The 15,242-nt window shown below is 45.4% G+C and overlaps 1 protein-coding gene across 1 annotated transcript in view; it reads left to right on the top strand.

The window, feature by feature from the left end:
* Window positions 1–15,242, top strand: part of LOC135530189 (dynamin-2-like) — a 92,553-nt gene that overhangs the window by 57,106 nt on the left and 20,205 nt on the right. The window contains exons 13-17 of the mRNA XM_064958560.1: window positions 1,440–1,510; window positions 2,452–2,515; window positions 2,597–2,707; window positions 4,554–4,663; window positions 4,955–5,066. Coding sequence (XP_064814632.1) covers window positions 1,440–1,510; window positions 2,452–2,515; window positions 2,597–2,707; window positions 4,554–4,663; window positions 4,955–5,066 — 468 coding nt within the window. The remainder of the gene's footprint in view (window positions 1–1,439; window positions 1,511–2,451; window positions 2,516–2,596; window positions 2,708–4,553; window positions 4,664–4,954; window positions 5,067–15,242) is intronic.

Here is a 15,242-nt window from a genome sequence, read left to right on the forward strand (position 1 = left end):
GAGAGAGAGATAGATGGAGAGAGAGACATCAAAACTAGAGACCAGGTGAGAGAGAGAGACATCAAAACCAGAGACCAGGTGAGAGAGAGAGAGGTAGATGTAGAGAGAGACATCAAATCCAGAGACCAGGTGAGAGAGAGACATCAAAACCAAAGACCAGGTGAGAGAGAGACATCAAAACCAGAGACCAGGTGGGAGAGAGAGGTAGATGGAGAGAGAGACATCAAAACCAGAGACCAGGTGAGAGAGAGACATCAAAACCAGAGACCAGGTGAGAGAGAGAGAGATAGATGGAGAGAGAGACATCAAATCCAGAGACCAGGTGAGAGAGAGACATCAAAACCAGAGACCAGGTGAGAGAGAGAGATAGATAGATGGAGAGAGAGTCATCAAAACCAGAAACCATGTGAGAGAGAGGTAGATGGAGAGAGAGACATCAAAACCAGAGACCAGGTGAGAGAAAGACATCAAATCCAGAGACCAGGTGAGAGAGAGACATCAAATCCAGAGACCAGGTGAGATAGAGAGAGATAGATCGGCGGCAGTGTAGCCTAGTGGTTAGAGCGTTGGACTAGTAACCGAAAGGTTGCAAGTTCAAATCCCCGAGCTGACAAGGTACAAAATCTGTCGTTCTGCCCCTGAACAGGCAGTTAACCCACTGTTCCTAGGCCGTCATTGAAAATAAGAATTTGTTCTTAACTGACTTGCCTGGTTAAATAAAGGTAAAATAAAAAAAAAGATGAGAGACATCAAAACCAGAGACCAGGTGAGAGAGAGACATCAAAACCAGAGACCAGGTGAGAGAGAGACATCAAAACCAGAGACCATGTGAGAGAGAGAGATAGATGAGAGAGAGAGACATCAAAACCAGAGACCAGGTGAGAGAGAGACATCAAAACCAGAGACCAGGTGAGAGAGAGATAGATGGAGAGAGAGACATCAAATCCAGAGACCAGGTGAGAGAGAGACATCAAATCCAGAGACCAGGTGAGAGAGAGCGATAGATGGAGACAGAGAGAGAGAGAGGGGCGAGTGGGAGAGAAAGAGAGGCTGACATCTAGTCAAATGGCTACCCAGACTATTCACATTGCCCCCCTCCCCTCTCCACACCCACTGCCACTCTCTGTTGTCATCTATGCATAGTCACTTTAATTAACTCTACCTACATGTACATACTACCTCACATACTACCTCAATGTGCCCCTCTCACATTAACTCTGTCCCACCCCCCCTGTATATATTGTTATTTTTCACTGCTCCTCTTTAATTACTTGTTACTTTTATCTCTTATTCTTATCCGTATTGTTTCAAACTGCACTGTTGGTTAGGGTCTTGTAAGTAAGCATTTCACTGTAAGGTACCTGTTGTATTCGGCGCATGTAACTAATACAATTTGATTTGATTTGCCCCGACCTGTCTGTCCTGTCTGTCTGTCTCAGGTGCTGCTGTTGATTGACATTGAGCTGTCTTACATCAACACAAATCATGAGGACTTCATTGGCTTCGCAAAGTGAGTTGACCTCTAGTAACCCCGAGCAACGACTTTTCCAACCTTCACCTGACTATGTAACCCCTAGCAACGACCTTTCAACTTTCACCTATGTAACCCCTAGCAACGACCTACCTCTTAAGGATTACCCCCTTTTTTTCATTTTTCTCCTAAAATGACATACACAAATTTAACTGCCTGTTGCTCAGGACCCGAAGCAAAGATAAAAGATCTGGTAAAAGATCATACAAAGAAAATAAACATTATTTTGTCATTTTTTTGTACCATCATCTTTGAAATGCAAGAGAAAGGCCATAATGTATTATTCCAACCCAGGTACAATTTAGATTTTGGCCACTAGATGGCAGCAGTGTCAGTGCAATGTTTTAGACTGATCAAATGAACCATTGCATATATGTTCAAAATGTTGTATCAAGTCGGCCCAAATGTGCCTAATTGGTTTATTAATACATTTTCAAGTTCATAACTGTGCACTCTACTCAAACAATAGCATGGTATTCTTTCACTGTCATAGCTACTGTTTAATTGGACAGTGCAGTTAGATTAACAAGAATTAAAGTTTTCTGCCAATATCAGATATGTCTATGTCCTGGCAAATGTTCTTCAAACCTCATGCTAATCCCATTAGCCTACGTTAGCTCAACCGTCCCGCTGATCCTGTAGAGGATTTATAGTTTGCCCACTTCATGTCAGTTGTCCACGGCTGCGTCCCAATTATCTCTCCTTTCTCCCAAAGTGTGCACTTGTTCACTTCCCTTCACTGATTTGAAAGGAAACGACTGATATACTGAAACTCCTATCTAGCCCATGCCTACTCCACCAATTCAATGCTTTTAAACTAGTGGGGAGTAGTGAACGAGAGCACACTTCAGGAAGGAGAGATGATTGGGAAGCACCCCGTATGTGATAGTCTTTCTATCTGGCCTCTGTCTCCTCTGTAGCGCGCAACAGAGGACCACTGTTACTGCTGCTATTAACAACAAGAAGAGAGTGATGCCAAACCAGGTACCACAAAACAACTACCTTTACTTCTCTCTCTCTCTCACCCCCCTATCCTGAACTAATGGTCTGTCCCGCTGTGTGTAGGTGATCCGGAGGGGCTGGCTCACTATCAACATAAGCATTATGAAGGGGGGGTCCAAAGACTACTGGTTCGTCCTGACTGCAGAGTCACTGTCCTGGTACAAGGATGAGGAGGTAAGGGGGAGTGTGTGTGTGTGTGGGTGCGTGCGTGGGGGGGTTATATGGAAGACCGATGCACTTGTTTCTTATTAAACATTTGAACCAGAGACCAATGCATATTGGTGAATCGTTACATCCCTACAAGCCGTGTTGACCCAAGCAAGCTTAATACTATGGCTAGTGGCTTGACCGGATCCAACCCTCAACCAGATACCATTGTTGTCTTAGACATTTAGGATATTCAGATGATGTCATCTAGACAGTTAGCTAACTAACTAGATAGCTACTGAATCAGATGATGTCACCTAGACAGTTAGCTAACTAACTAGATAGCTACTGAATCAGATGATGTCACCTAGACAGTTAGCTAACTAACTAGATGAGCTACTGAATCAGATGATGTCACCTAGACAGTTAGCTAACTAACTAGATAGTTACTGAATCAGATGATGTCACCTAGACAGTTAGCTAACTAACTAGATAGCTACTGAATCAGATGATGTCACCTAGACAGTTAGCTAACTAACTAGATAGTTACTGAATCAGATGATGTCACCTAGACAGTTAGCTAACTAACTAGATAGCTACTGAATCAGATGATGTCACCTAGACAGTTAGCTAACAAACTAGATAGCTACTGTATCAGATGATGTCACCTAGACAGTTAGCTAACAAACTAGATAGCTACTGAATCAGATGATGTGACCTAGACAGTTAGCTAACTCACTAGATAGCTACTGAATTAGATGATGTGACCTAGACAGTTATCTAACTAACTAGATAGCTACTGAATCAGTTGATGTCACCTAGACAGTTAGCTAACTCACTAGATAACTACTGAATCAGATGATGTCACCTAGACAGTTAGCTAACTAACTAGATAGCTACTGAATCAGATGATGTGACCTAGACAGTTAGCTAACAAACTAGATAGCTACTGAATCAGATGATGTCACCTAGACAGTGAGATATAACTAGATAGCTACTGAATCAGATGATGTCACCTAGACAGTTAGCTAACTCACTAGATAGCTACTGAATCAGTTGATGTCACCTAGACAGTGATATATAACTAGATAGCTACTGAATCAGATGATGTCACCTAGACAGTTAGCTAACTAACTAGATAGCTACTGAATCAGATGATGTCACCTAGACAGTGAGATATAACTAGATAGCTACTGAATCAGATGATGTCACCTAGACAGTGAGATATAACTAGATAGCTACTGAATCAGTTGATGTCACCTAGACAGTGAGATATAACTAGATAGCTACTGAATCAGATGATGTCACCTAGACAGTGAGATATAACTAGATAACTACTGAATCAGATGATGTCACCTAGATAGTGAGATATAACTAGACATACCTGTATACTGAATCAGATGATGTCACCTAGACAGTGAGATATAACTAGATATACCTGTATACTGAATCAGATGATGTCACCTAGACAGTGAGATATAACTAGACATACCTGTATACTGAATCAGATGATGTCACCTAGACAGTGAGATATAACTAGATATACCTGTATACTGAATCAGATGATGTCACCTAGACAGTGAGATATAACTAGATAACTACTGAATCAGATGATGTCACCTAGACAGTGAGATATAACTAGATATACCTGTATACTGAATCAGATGATGTCCTCTTTGTATGTGTTTGTGTGTATGTAAGTATGTATGTTAGTGTGTGTTTATAACTATGTGTGTGTTGTGTCTGTGTATAACTGTGTGTGTGTGTCTCCAGGAGAAAGAGAAGAAGCACATGCTGTGTGTGTGTGTTTCCAGGAGAAAGAGAATAAGTACATGGGGTGTGTGTGTGTGTGTCTAACTGTGTGTGTTTCCAGGAGAAAGAGAAGAAGTACATGCTGCCTCTAGATAATCTGAAGCTGAGAGACGTGGAGAAAGGTTTCATGTCCACAAAACACACATTCGCCATCTTCAACACCGAGTCCAGGTGTGTGTGTATCTGTAAACAGTGTCTGTAACGTTTAGAAATACTGAGTGTGTGTACTTTGTTAATAACTAAGTGTGTGTGTGTGTGTGTGTGTGTGTCTGTAAACAGTGTCTGTAACGTTTAGAAATACTGAGTGTGTGTACTTTGTTAATAACTAAGTGTGTGTGTGTGTGTGCGTGTGTGTGTGTGTGTGTGTGTGTGTGTGTGTGTGTGTGTGTGTGTGTGTGTGTGTGTGTGTGTGTGTGTGTGTGTGTGTGTGTGTGTGTGTGTGTGTGTGTCTGTGCGTTCCAGGAACGTGTATAAGGACCTACGTCAGATCGAGCTGGCCTGTGACACACAGGAGGATGTGGACAGCTGGAAGGCTTCGTTCCTCAGGGCTGGAGTTTACCCTGAGAAAGACCAGGTAAAACACACATACACACAGTTGTGTATTGCTGTACTTTTGAGGACCAAATAATTGATTCCCATTCAAAATCCTATTTTCTCAAATCCCTAACCCAAAATCTAACCCTAACCTTATCCCTAAACCTAATCATAACCCTAACCTTACCCCTAAACCTAATCATAACCCTAACCTTACCCCTAAACCTAATCATAACCCTAACCTTATCCCTAAACCTAATCATAACCCTAACCTTACCCCTAAACCTAATCATAACCCTAACCTTACCCCTAAACCTAATCATAACCCTAATCATAACCCTAACCTTACCCCTAAACCTAATCATAACCCTAATCATAACCCTAACCTTACCCCTGAACCTAATCATAACCCTAACCCTAACCTTACCCCTGAACCTAATCACAACCCTAAACCTAATCATAACCCTAACCTTACCCCTAAACCTAATCATAACCCTAACCTTACCCCTAAACCTAATCATAACCCTAACCTTACCCCTAAACCTAATCATAACCCTAATCATAACCCTAAACTTAACCCTAAACCTAATCATAACCCTAACCTTAACCTTAAACCTAATCATAACCCTAACCTTACCCCTAAACCTAATCATAACCCTAACCTTACCCCTAACCCAAAATCTAACCCTAACCTTACCCCTAAACCTAATCATAACCCTAACCTTACCCCTGAACCTAATCATAACCCTAACCTTACCCCTAACCCAAAATCTAACCCTAACCTTACCCCTGAACCTAATCATAACCCTAACCCTAACCTTACCCCTAAACCTAATCATAACCCTAATCATAACCCTAAACTTAACCCTAAACCTAATCATAACCCTAACCTTAACCTTAAACCTAATCATAACCCTAACCTTACCCCTAAACCTAATCATAACCCTAACCTTACCCCTAAACCTAATCATAACCCTAACCTTACCCCTGAACCTAATCATAACCCTAACCTTACCCCTAAACCTAATCATAACCCTAACCTTACCCCTGAACCTAATCATAACCCTAATCATAACCCTAAACCTAATCATAACCCTAAACTTAACCCTAAACCTAATCATAACCCTAACCTTACCCCTGAACCTAATCATAACCCTAATCATAACCCTAACCTTACCCCTGAACCTAATCATAACCCTAACCTTACCCCTGAACCTAATCATAACCCTAACCTTACCCCTGAACCTAATCATAACCCTAAACCTAATCATAACCCTAACCTTACCCCTAAACCTAATCATAACCCTAACCTTACCCCTAAACCTAATCATAACCCTAATCATAACCCTAAACCTAATCATAACCCTAACCTTACCCCTAAACCTAATCACAACCCTAACCTTACCCCTGAACCTAATCATAACCCTAAACTCACCCCTAAACCTAATCGTAACCCTAACCTTACCCCTAAACCTAATCATAACCCTAACCTTACCCCTGAACCTAATCATAACCCTAACCCTAACCTTACCCCTAAACCTAATCATAACCCTAACCTCACCCCTAAACCTAATCATAACCCTAAACCTAATCATAACCCTAAACTTAACCCTAAACCTAATCATAACCCTAACCTTACCCCTAAACCTAATCATAACCCTAACCTTACCCCTAAACCTAATCGTAACCCTAACCTTACCCCTGAACCTAATCATAACCCTAACCTTACCCCTAAACCTAATCATAACCCTAAACTTAACCCTAAACCTACATTTAACCCTCGACCTTAACTCTGACCCTGAGCCTAAAATAGCCTTTTTCCTTGTGGGGATCGGCAAAATGTCCCCACAAGGATAGTAAAAAACACTAGCTAAAACATCTTATATTATTTTATTAGTAGCTAAATGTTCAAAGTCACCATCAGACTCTTAAAATGAGCTATTTGTCTTTAGCATTACAAAGGGTTCCCTTTCGTTTCTGGCAACACACGCGCACACGCGCACACACACACACACACACACACACACACACACACACACACACACACACACACACACACACACACACACACACACACACACACACACACACACACACACACACACACACACACACACACACACACACACACACACACACACACACACACACACACACACACACACACACACACACACACACACACACCATAGACATTACAACCAGTAGATGGGGATCCACGTATCCCTGGAAATCCTGATGGTGCATGAAGCCTCCAGTATTTTAATGTGAAGCTCTCCGTATTGCTGGGTGGGGCTGAATGCCTCCAGTATTTTAATGTGAAGCTCTCCGTATTGCTGGGTGGGGCTGAATGCCACCAGTATTTTAATGTGAAGCTCTCCGTATTGCTGGGTGGGGCTGAATGCCACCAGTATTTTAATGTGAAGCTCTCCGTATTGCTGGGTGGGGCTGAATGCCACCAGTATTTTAATGTGAAGCTCTCCGTATTGCTGGGTGGGGCTGAATGCCACCAGTATTTTAATGTGAAGCTCTCCGTATTGCTGGGTGGGGCTGAATGCCACCAGTATTTTAATGTGAAGCTCTCCGTATTGCTGGGTGGGGCTGAATACCACCAGTATTTTAATGTGAAGCTCTCCGTATTGCTGGGTGGGGCTGAATGCCTCCAGTATTTTAATGTGAAGCTCTCCGTATTGCTGGGTGGGGCTGAATGCCACCAGTATTTTAATGTGAAGCTCTCCGTATTGCTGGGTGGGGCTGAATGCCACCAGTATTTTAATGTGAAGCTCTCCGTATTGCTGGGTGGGGCTGAATGCCACCAGTATTTTAATGTGAAGCTCTCCGTATTGCTGGGTGGGGCTGAATGCCACCAGTATTTTAATGTGAAGCTCTCCGTATTGCTGGGTGGGGCTGAATGCCACCAGTATTTTAATGTGAAGCTCTCCGTATTGCTGGGTGGGGCTGAATGCCACCAGTATTTTAATGTGAAGCTCTCCGTATTGCTGGGTGGGGCTGAATGCCACCAGTATTTTAATGTGAAGCTCTCCGTATTGCTGGGTGGGGCTGAATACCACCAGTATTTTAATGTGAAGCTCTCCGTATTGCTGGGTGGGGCTGAATGCCACCAGTATTTTAATGTGAAGCTCTCCGTATTGCTGGGTGGGGCTGAATGCCACCAGTATTTTAATGTGAAGCTCTCCGTATTGCTGGGTGGGGCTGAATGCCACCAGTATTTTAATGTGAAGCTCTCCGTATTGCTGGGTGGGGCTGAATACCACCAGTATTTTAATGTGAAGCTCTCCGTATTGCTGGGTGGGGCTGAATGCCACCAGTATTTTAATGTGAAGCTCTCCGTATTGCTGGGTGGGGCTGAATGCCACCAGTATTTTAATGTGAGGCTCTCCGTATTGCTGGGTGGGGCTGAATACCACCAGTATTTTAATGTGAAGCTCTCCGTATTGCTGGGTGGGGCTGAATGCCACCAGTATTTTAATGTGAAGCTCTCCGTATTGCTGGGTGGGGCTGAATGCCACCAGTATTTTAATGTGAAGCTCTCCGTATTGCTGGGTGGGGCTGAATGCCACCAGTATTTTAATGTGAAGCTCTCCGTATTGCTGGGTGGGGCTGAATGCCACCAGTATTTTAATGTGAAGCGCTCCGTATTGCTGGGTGGGGCTGAATACCACCAGTATTTTAATGTGAAGCGCTCCGTATTGCTGGGTGGGGCTGAATACCACCAGTATTTTAATGTGAAGCGCTCCGTATTGCTGGGTGGGGCTGAATACCACCAGTATTTTAATGTGAAGCGCTCCGTATTGCTGGGTGGGGCTGAATACCACCAGTATTTTAATGTGAAGCGCTCCGTATTGCTGGGTGGGGCTGAATACCACCAGTATTTTAATGTGAAGCTCTCCGTATTGCTGGGTGGGGCTGAATACCACCAGTATTTTAATGTGAAGCGCTCCGTATTGCTGGGTGGGGCTGAATGCCACCAGTATTTTAATGTGAAGCGCTCCGTATTGCTGGGTGGGGCTGAATACCACCAGTATTTTAATGTGAAGCGCTCCGTATTGCTGGGTGGGGCTGAATGCCTCCAGTATTTTAATGTGAAGCTCTCCGTATTGCTGGGTGGGGCTGAATGCCACCAGTATTTTAATGTGAAGCTCTCCGTATTGCTGGGTGGGGCTGAATGACTCCAGTATTTTAATGTGAAGCTCTCCGTATTGCTGGGTGGGGCTGAATGCCACCAGTATTTTAATGTGAAGCTCTCCGTATTGCTGGGTGGGGCTGAATGACTCCAGTATTTTAATGTGAAGCTCTCCGTATTGCTGGGTGGGGCTGAATGCCACCAGTATTTTAATGTGAAGCTCTCCGTATTGCTGGGTGGGGCTGAATGCCTCCAGTATTTTAATGTGAAGCTCTCCGTATTGCTGGGTGGGGCTGAATGCCACCAGTATTTTAATGTGAAGCTCTCCGTATTGCTGGGTGGGGCTGAATGCCTCCAGTATTTTAATGTGAAGCGGTCCGTATTGCTGGGTGGGGCTGAATGCCTCCAGTATTTTAATGTGAAGCTCTCCGTATTGCTGGGTGGGGCTGAATGCCACCAGTATTTTAATGTGAAGCTCTCCGTATTGCTGGGTGGGGCTGAATGCCACCAGTATTTTAATGTGAAGCTCTCCGTATTGCTGGGTGGGGCTGAATGCCACCAGTATTTTAATGTGAAGCTCTCCGTATTGCTGGGTGGGGCTGAATGTCACCAGTATTTTAATGTGAAGCTCTCCGTATTGCTGGGTGGGGCTGAATGTCACCAGTATTTTAATGTGAAGCTCTCCGTATTGCTGGGTGGGGCTGAATGCCACCAGTATTTTAATGTGAAGCTCTCCGTATTGCTGGGTGGGGCTGAATGCCACCAGTATTTTAATGTGAAGCTCTCCGTATTGCTGGGTGGGGCTGAATGCCACCAGTATTTTAATGTGAAGCTCTCCGTATTGCTGGGTGGGGCTGAATGCCACCAGTATTTTAATGTGAAGCGCTCCGTATTGCTGGGTGGGGCTGAATACCACCAGTATTTTAATGTGAAGCGCTCCGTATTGCTGGGTGGGGCTGAATACCACCAGTATTTTAATGTGAAGCGCTCCGTATTGCTGGGTGGGGCTGAATACCACCAGTATTTTAATGTGAAGCGCTCCGTATTGCTGGGTGGGGCTGAATACCACCAGTATTTTAATGTGAAGCGCTCCGTATTGCTGGGTGGGGCTGAATACCACCAGTATTTTAATGTGAAGCGCTCCGTATTGCTGGGTGGGGCTGAATACCACCAGTATTTTAATGTGAAGCGCTCCGTATTGCTGGGTGGGGCTGAATGCCTCCAGTATTTTAATGTGAAGCTCTCCGTATTGCTGGGTGGGGCTGAATGCCACCAGTATTTTAATGTGAAGCTCTCCGTATTGCTGGGTGGGGCTGAATGACTCCAGTATTTTAATGTGAAGCTCTCCGTATTGCTGGGTGGGGCTGAATGCCACCAGTATTTTAATGTGAAGCTCTCCGTATTGCTGGGTGGGGCTGAATGACTCCAGTATTTTAATGTGAAGCTCTCCGTATTGCTGGGTGGGGCTGAATGCCACCAGTATTTTAATGTGAAGCTCTCCGTATTGCTGGGTGGGGCTGAATGCCTCCAGTATTTTAATGTGAAGCTCTCCGTATTGCTGGGTGGGGCTGAATGCCACCAGTATTTTAATGTGAAGCTCTCCGTATTGCTGGGTGGGGCTGAATGCCTCCAGTATTTTAATGTGAAGCGGTCCGTAATGCTGGGTGGGGCTGAATGCCTCCAGTATTTTAATGTGAAGCTCTCCGTATTGCTGGGTGGGGCTGAATGCCACCAGTATTTTAATGTGAAGCTCTCCGTATTGCTGGGTGGGGCTGAATGCCACCAGTATTTTAATGTGAAGCTCTCCGTATTGCTGGGTGGGGCTGAATGCCACCAGTATTTTAATGTGAAGCTCTCCGTATTGCTGGGTGGGGCTGAATGTCACCAGTATTTTAATGTGAAGCTCTCCGTATTGCTGGGTGGGGCTGAATGTCACCAGTATTTTAATGTGAAGCTCTCCGTATTGCTGGGTGGGGCTGAATGCCACCAGTATTTTAATGTGAAGCGCTCCGTATTGCTGGGTGGGGCTGAATACCTCCAGTATTTTAATGTGAAGCGCTCCGTATTGCTGGGTGGGGCTGAATGCCACCAGTATTTTAATGTGAAGCTCTCCGTATTGCTGGGTGGGGCTGAATACCTCCAGTATTTTAATGTGAAGCGCTCCGTATTGCTGGGTGGGGCTGAATGTCACCAGTATTTTAATGTGAAGCTCTCCGTATTGCTGGGTGGGGCTGAATGCCACCAGTATTTTAATGTGAAACGCTCCGTATTGCTGGGTGGGGCTGAATGTCACCAGTATTTTAATGTGAAGCTCTCCGTATTGCTGGGTGGGGCTGAATACCACCAGTATTTTAATGTGAAGCGCTCCGTATTGCTGGGTGGGGCTGAATACCACCAGTATTTTAATGTGAAGCTCTCCGTATTGCTGGGTGGGGCTGAATGCCACCAGTATTTTAATGTGAAACGCTCCGTATTGCTGGGTGGGGCTGAATGTCACCAGTATTTTAATGTGAAGCTCTCCGTATTGCTGGGTGGGGCTGAATACCACCAGTATTTTAATGTGAAGCGCTCCGTATTGCTGGGTGGGGCTGAATACCACCAGTATTTTAATGTGAAGCTCTCCGTATTGCTGGGTGGGGCTGAATACCACCAGTATTTTAATGTGAAGCTCTCCGTATTGCTGGGTGGGGCTGAATGCCTCCAGTATTTTAATGTGAAGCGCTCCGTATTGCTGGGTGGGGCTGAATGCCACCAGTATTTTAATGTGAAGCGCTCCGTATTGCTGGGTGGGGCTGAATACCACCAGTATTTTAATGTGAAGCTCTCCGTATTGCTGGGTGGGGCTGAATACCACCAGTATTTTAATGTGAAGCGCTCCGTATTGCTGGGTGGGGCTGAATACCACCAGTATTTTAATGTGAAGCTCTCCGTATTGCTGGGTGGGGCTGAATACCACCAGTATTTTAATGTGAAGCTCTCCGTATTGCTGGGTGGGGCTGAATGCCTCCAGTATTTTTTAATTGCTGGGTGGGGCTGAATGCCACCAGCTGAAGCGCTCCGTATTGCTGGGTGGGGCTGAATGCCACCAGTATTTTAATGTGAAGCGCTCCGTATTGCTGGGTGGGGCTGAATGCCACCAGTATTTTAATGTGAAGCTCTCCGTATTGCTGGGTGGGGCTGAATGCCTCCAGTATTTTAATGTGAAGCTCTCCGTATTGCTGGGTGGGGCTGAATGCCACCAGTATTTTAATGTGAAGCTCTCCGTATTGCTGGGTGGGGCTGAATACCACCAGTATTTTAATGTGAAGCTCTCCGTATTGCTGGGTGGGGCTGAATACCACCAGTATTTTAATGTGAAGCTCTCCGTATTGCTGGGTGGGGCTGAATGCCACCAGTATTTTAATGTGAAGCTCTCCGTATTGCTGGGTGGGGCTGAATGCCACCAGTATTTTAATGTGAAGCTCTCCGTATTGCTGGGTGGGGCTGAATGCCACCAGTATTTTAATGTGAAGCGCTCCGTATTGCTGGGTGGGGCTGAATACCACCAGTATTTTAATGTGAAGCTCTCCGTATTGCTGGGTGGGGCTGAATGCCTCCAGTATTTTAATGTGAAGCTCTCCGTATTGCTGGGTGGGGCTGAATGCCTCCAGTATTTTAATGTGAAGCGCTCCGTATTGCTGGGTGGGGCTGAATACCACCAGTATTTTAATGTGAAGCTCTCCGTATTGCTGGGTGGGGCTGAATACCACCAGTATTTTAATGTGAAGCTCTCCGTATTGCTGGGTGGGGCTGAATGCCACCAGTATTTTAATGTGAAGCTCTCTGTATTGCTGGGTGGGGCTGAATGCCACCAGTATTTTAATGTGAAGCTCTCCGTATTGCTGGGTGGGGCTGAATGTCACCAGTATTTTAATGTGAAGCTCTCCGTATTGCTGGGTGGGGCTGAATACCACCAGTATTTTAATGTGAAGCTCTCCGTATTGCTGGGTGGGGCTGAATGCCACCAGTATTTTAATGTGAAGCTCTCCGTATTGCTGGGTGGGGCTGAATGCCACCAGTATTTTAATGTGAAGCTCTCTGTATTGCTGGGTGGGGCTGAATGACTCCAGTATTTTAATGTGAAGCGCTCTGTATTGCTGGGTGGGGCTGAATACCACCAGTATTTTAATGTGAAGCGCTCCGTATTGCTGGGTGGGGCTGAATGCCACCAGTATTTTAATGTGAAGCGCTCTGTATTGCTGGGTGGGGCTGAATGCCTCCAGTATTTTAATGTGAAGCGCTCCGTATTGCTGGGTGGGGCTGAATACCTCCAGTATTTTAATGTGAAGCGCTCCGTATTGCTGGGTGGGGCTGAATGCCACCAGTATTTTAATGTGAAGCTCTCTGTATTGCTGGGTGGGGCTGAATGCCACCAGTATTTTAATGTGAAGCTCTCCGTATTGCTGGGTGGGGCTGAATACCACCAGTATTTTAATGTGAAGCTCTCCGTATTGCTGGGTGGGGCTGAATACCACCAGTATTTTAATGTGAAGCTCTTCGTATTGCTGGGTGGGGCTGAATACCACCAGTATTTTAATGTGAAGCTCTCCGTATTGCTGGGTGGGGCTGAATGCCACCAGTATTTTAATGTGAAGCTCTCCGTATTGCTGGGTGGGGCTGAATGCCACCAGTATTTTAATGTGAAGCTCTCCGTATTGCTGGGTGGGGCTGAATGACTCCAGTATTTTAATGTGAAGCGCTCTGTATTGCTGGGTGGGGCTGAATACCACCAGTATTTTAATGTGAAGCGCTCCGTATTGCTGGGTGGGGCTGAATGCCACCAGTATTTTAATGTGAAGCGCTCTGTATTGCTGGGTGGGGCTGAATGCCTCCAGTATTTTAATGTGAAGCGCTCCGTATTGCTGGGTGGGGCTGAATACCTCCAGTATTTTAATGTGAAGCGCTCCGTATTGCTGGATGGGGCTGAATGCCACCAGTATTTTAATGTGAAGCTCTCCGTATTGCTGGGTGGGGCTGAATGCCACCAGTATTTTAATGTGAAGCTCTCCGTATTGCTGGGTGGGGCTGAATGCCACCAGTATTTTAATGTGAAGCTCTCCGTATTGCTGGGTGGGGCTGAATGCCACCAGTATTTTAATGTGAAGCTCTCCGTATTGCTGGGTGGGGCTGAATGACTCCAGTATTTTAATGTGAAGCGCTCTGTATTGCTGGGTGGGGCTGAATACCACCAGTATTTTAATGTGAAGCGCTCCGTATTGCTGGGTGGGGCTGAATGCCACCAGTATTTTAATGTGAAGCGCTCTGTATTGCTGGGTGGGGCTGAATGCCTCCAGTATTTTAATGTGAAGCGCTCCGTATTGCTGGGTGGGGCTGAATGCCTCCAGTATTTTAATGTGAAGCTCTCCGTATTGCTGGGTGGGGCTGAATGCCACCAGTATTTTAATGTGAAGCTCTCCGTATTGCTGGGTGGGGCTGAATGCCACCAGTATTTTAATGTGAAGCTCTCCGTATTGCTGGGTGGGGCTGAATGCCACCAGTATTTTAATGTGAAGCGCTCCGTATTGCTGGGTGGGGCTGAATGCCACCAGTATTTTAATGTGAAGCTCTCCGTATTGCTGGGTGGGGCTGAATGCCACCAGTATTTTAATGTGAAGCGCTCCGTATTGCTGGGTGGGGCTGAATACCACCAGTATTTTAATGTGAACGCTCCGTATTGCTGGGTGGGGCTGAATGCCACCAGTATTTTAATGTGAACGCTCCGTATTGCTGGGTGGGGCTGAATGCCACCAGTATTTTAATGTGAAGCGCTCCGTATTGCTGGGTGGGGCTGAATGCCACCAGTATTTTAATGTGAAGCGCTCCGTATTGCTGGGTGGGGCTGAATACCACCAGTATTTTAATGTGAACGCTCCGTATTGCTGGGTGGGGCTGAATGCCACCAGTATTTTAATGTGAACGCTCCGTATTGCTGGGTGGGGCTGAATGCCACCAGTATTTTAATGTGAAGCGCTCCGTATTGCTGGGTGGGGCTGAATGCCACCAGTATTTTAATGTGAAGCGCTCCGTATTGCT

The sequence above is a fragment of the Oncorhynchus masou genome, unplaced genomic scaffold (assembly GCF_036934945.1).
Source record: "Oncorhynchus masou masou isolate Uvic2021 unplaced genomic scaffold, UVic_Omas_1.1 unplaced_scaffold_1285, whole genome shotgun sequence".
NCBI classification, from domain to species: Eukaryota; Metazoa; Chordata; class Actinopteri; order Salmoniformes; family Salmonidae; genus Oncorhynchus; species Oncorhynchus masou.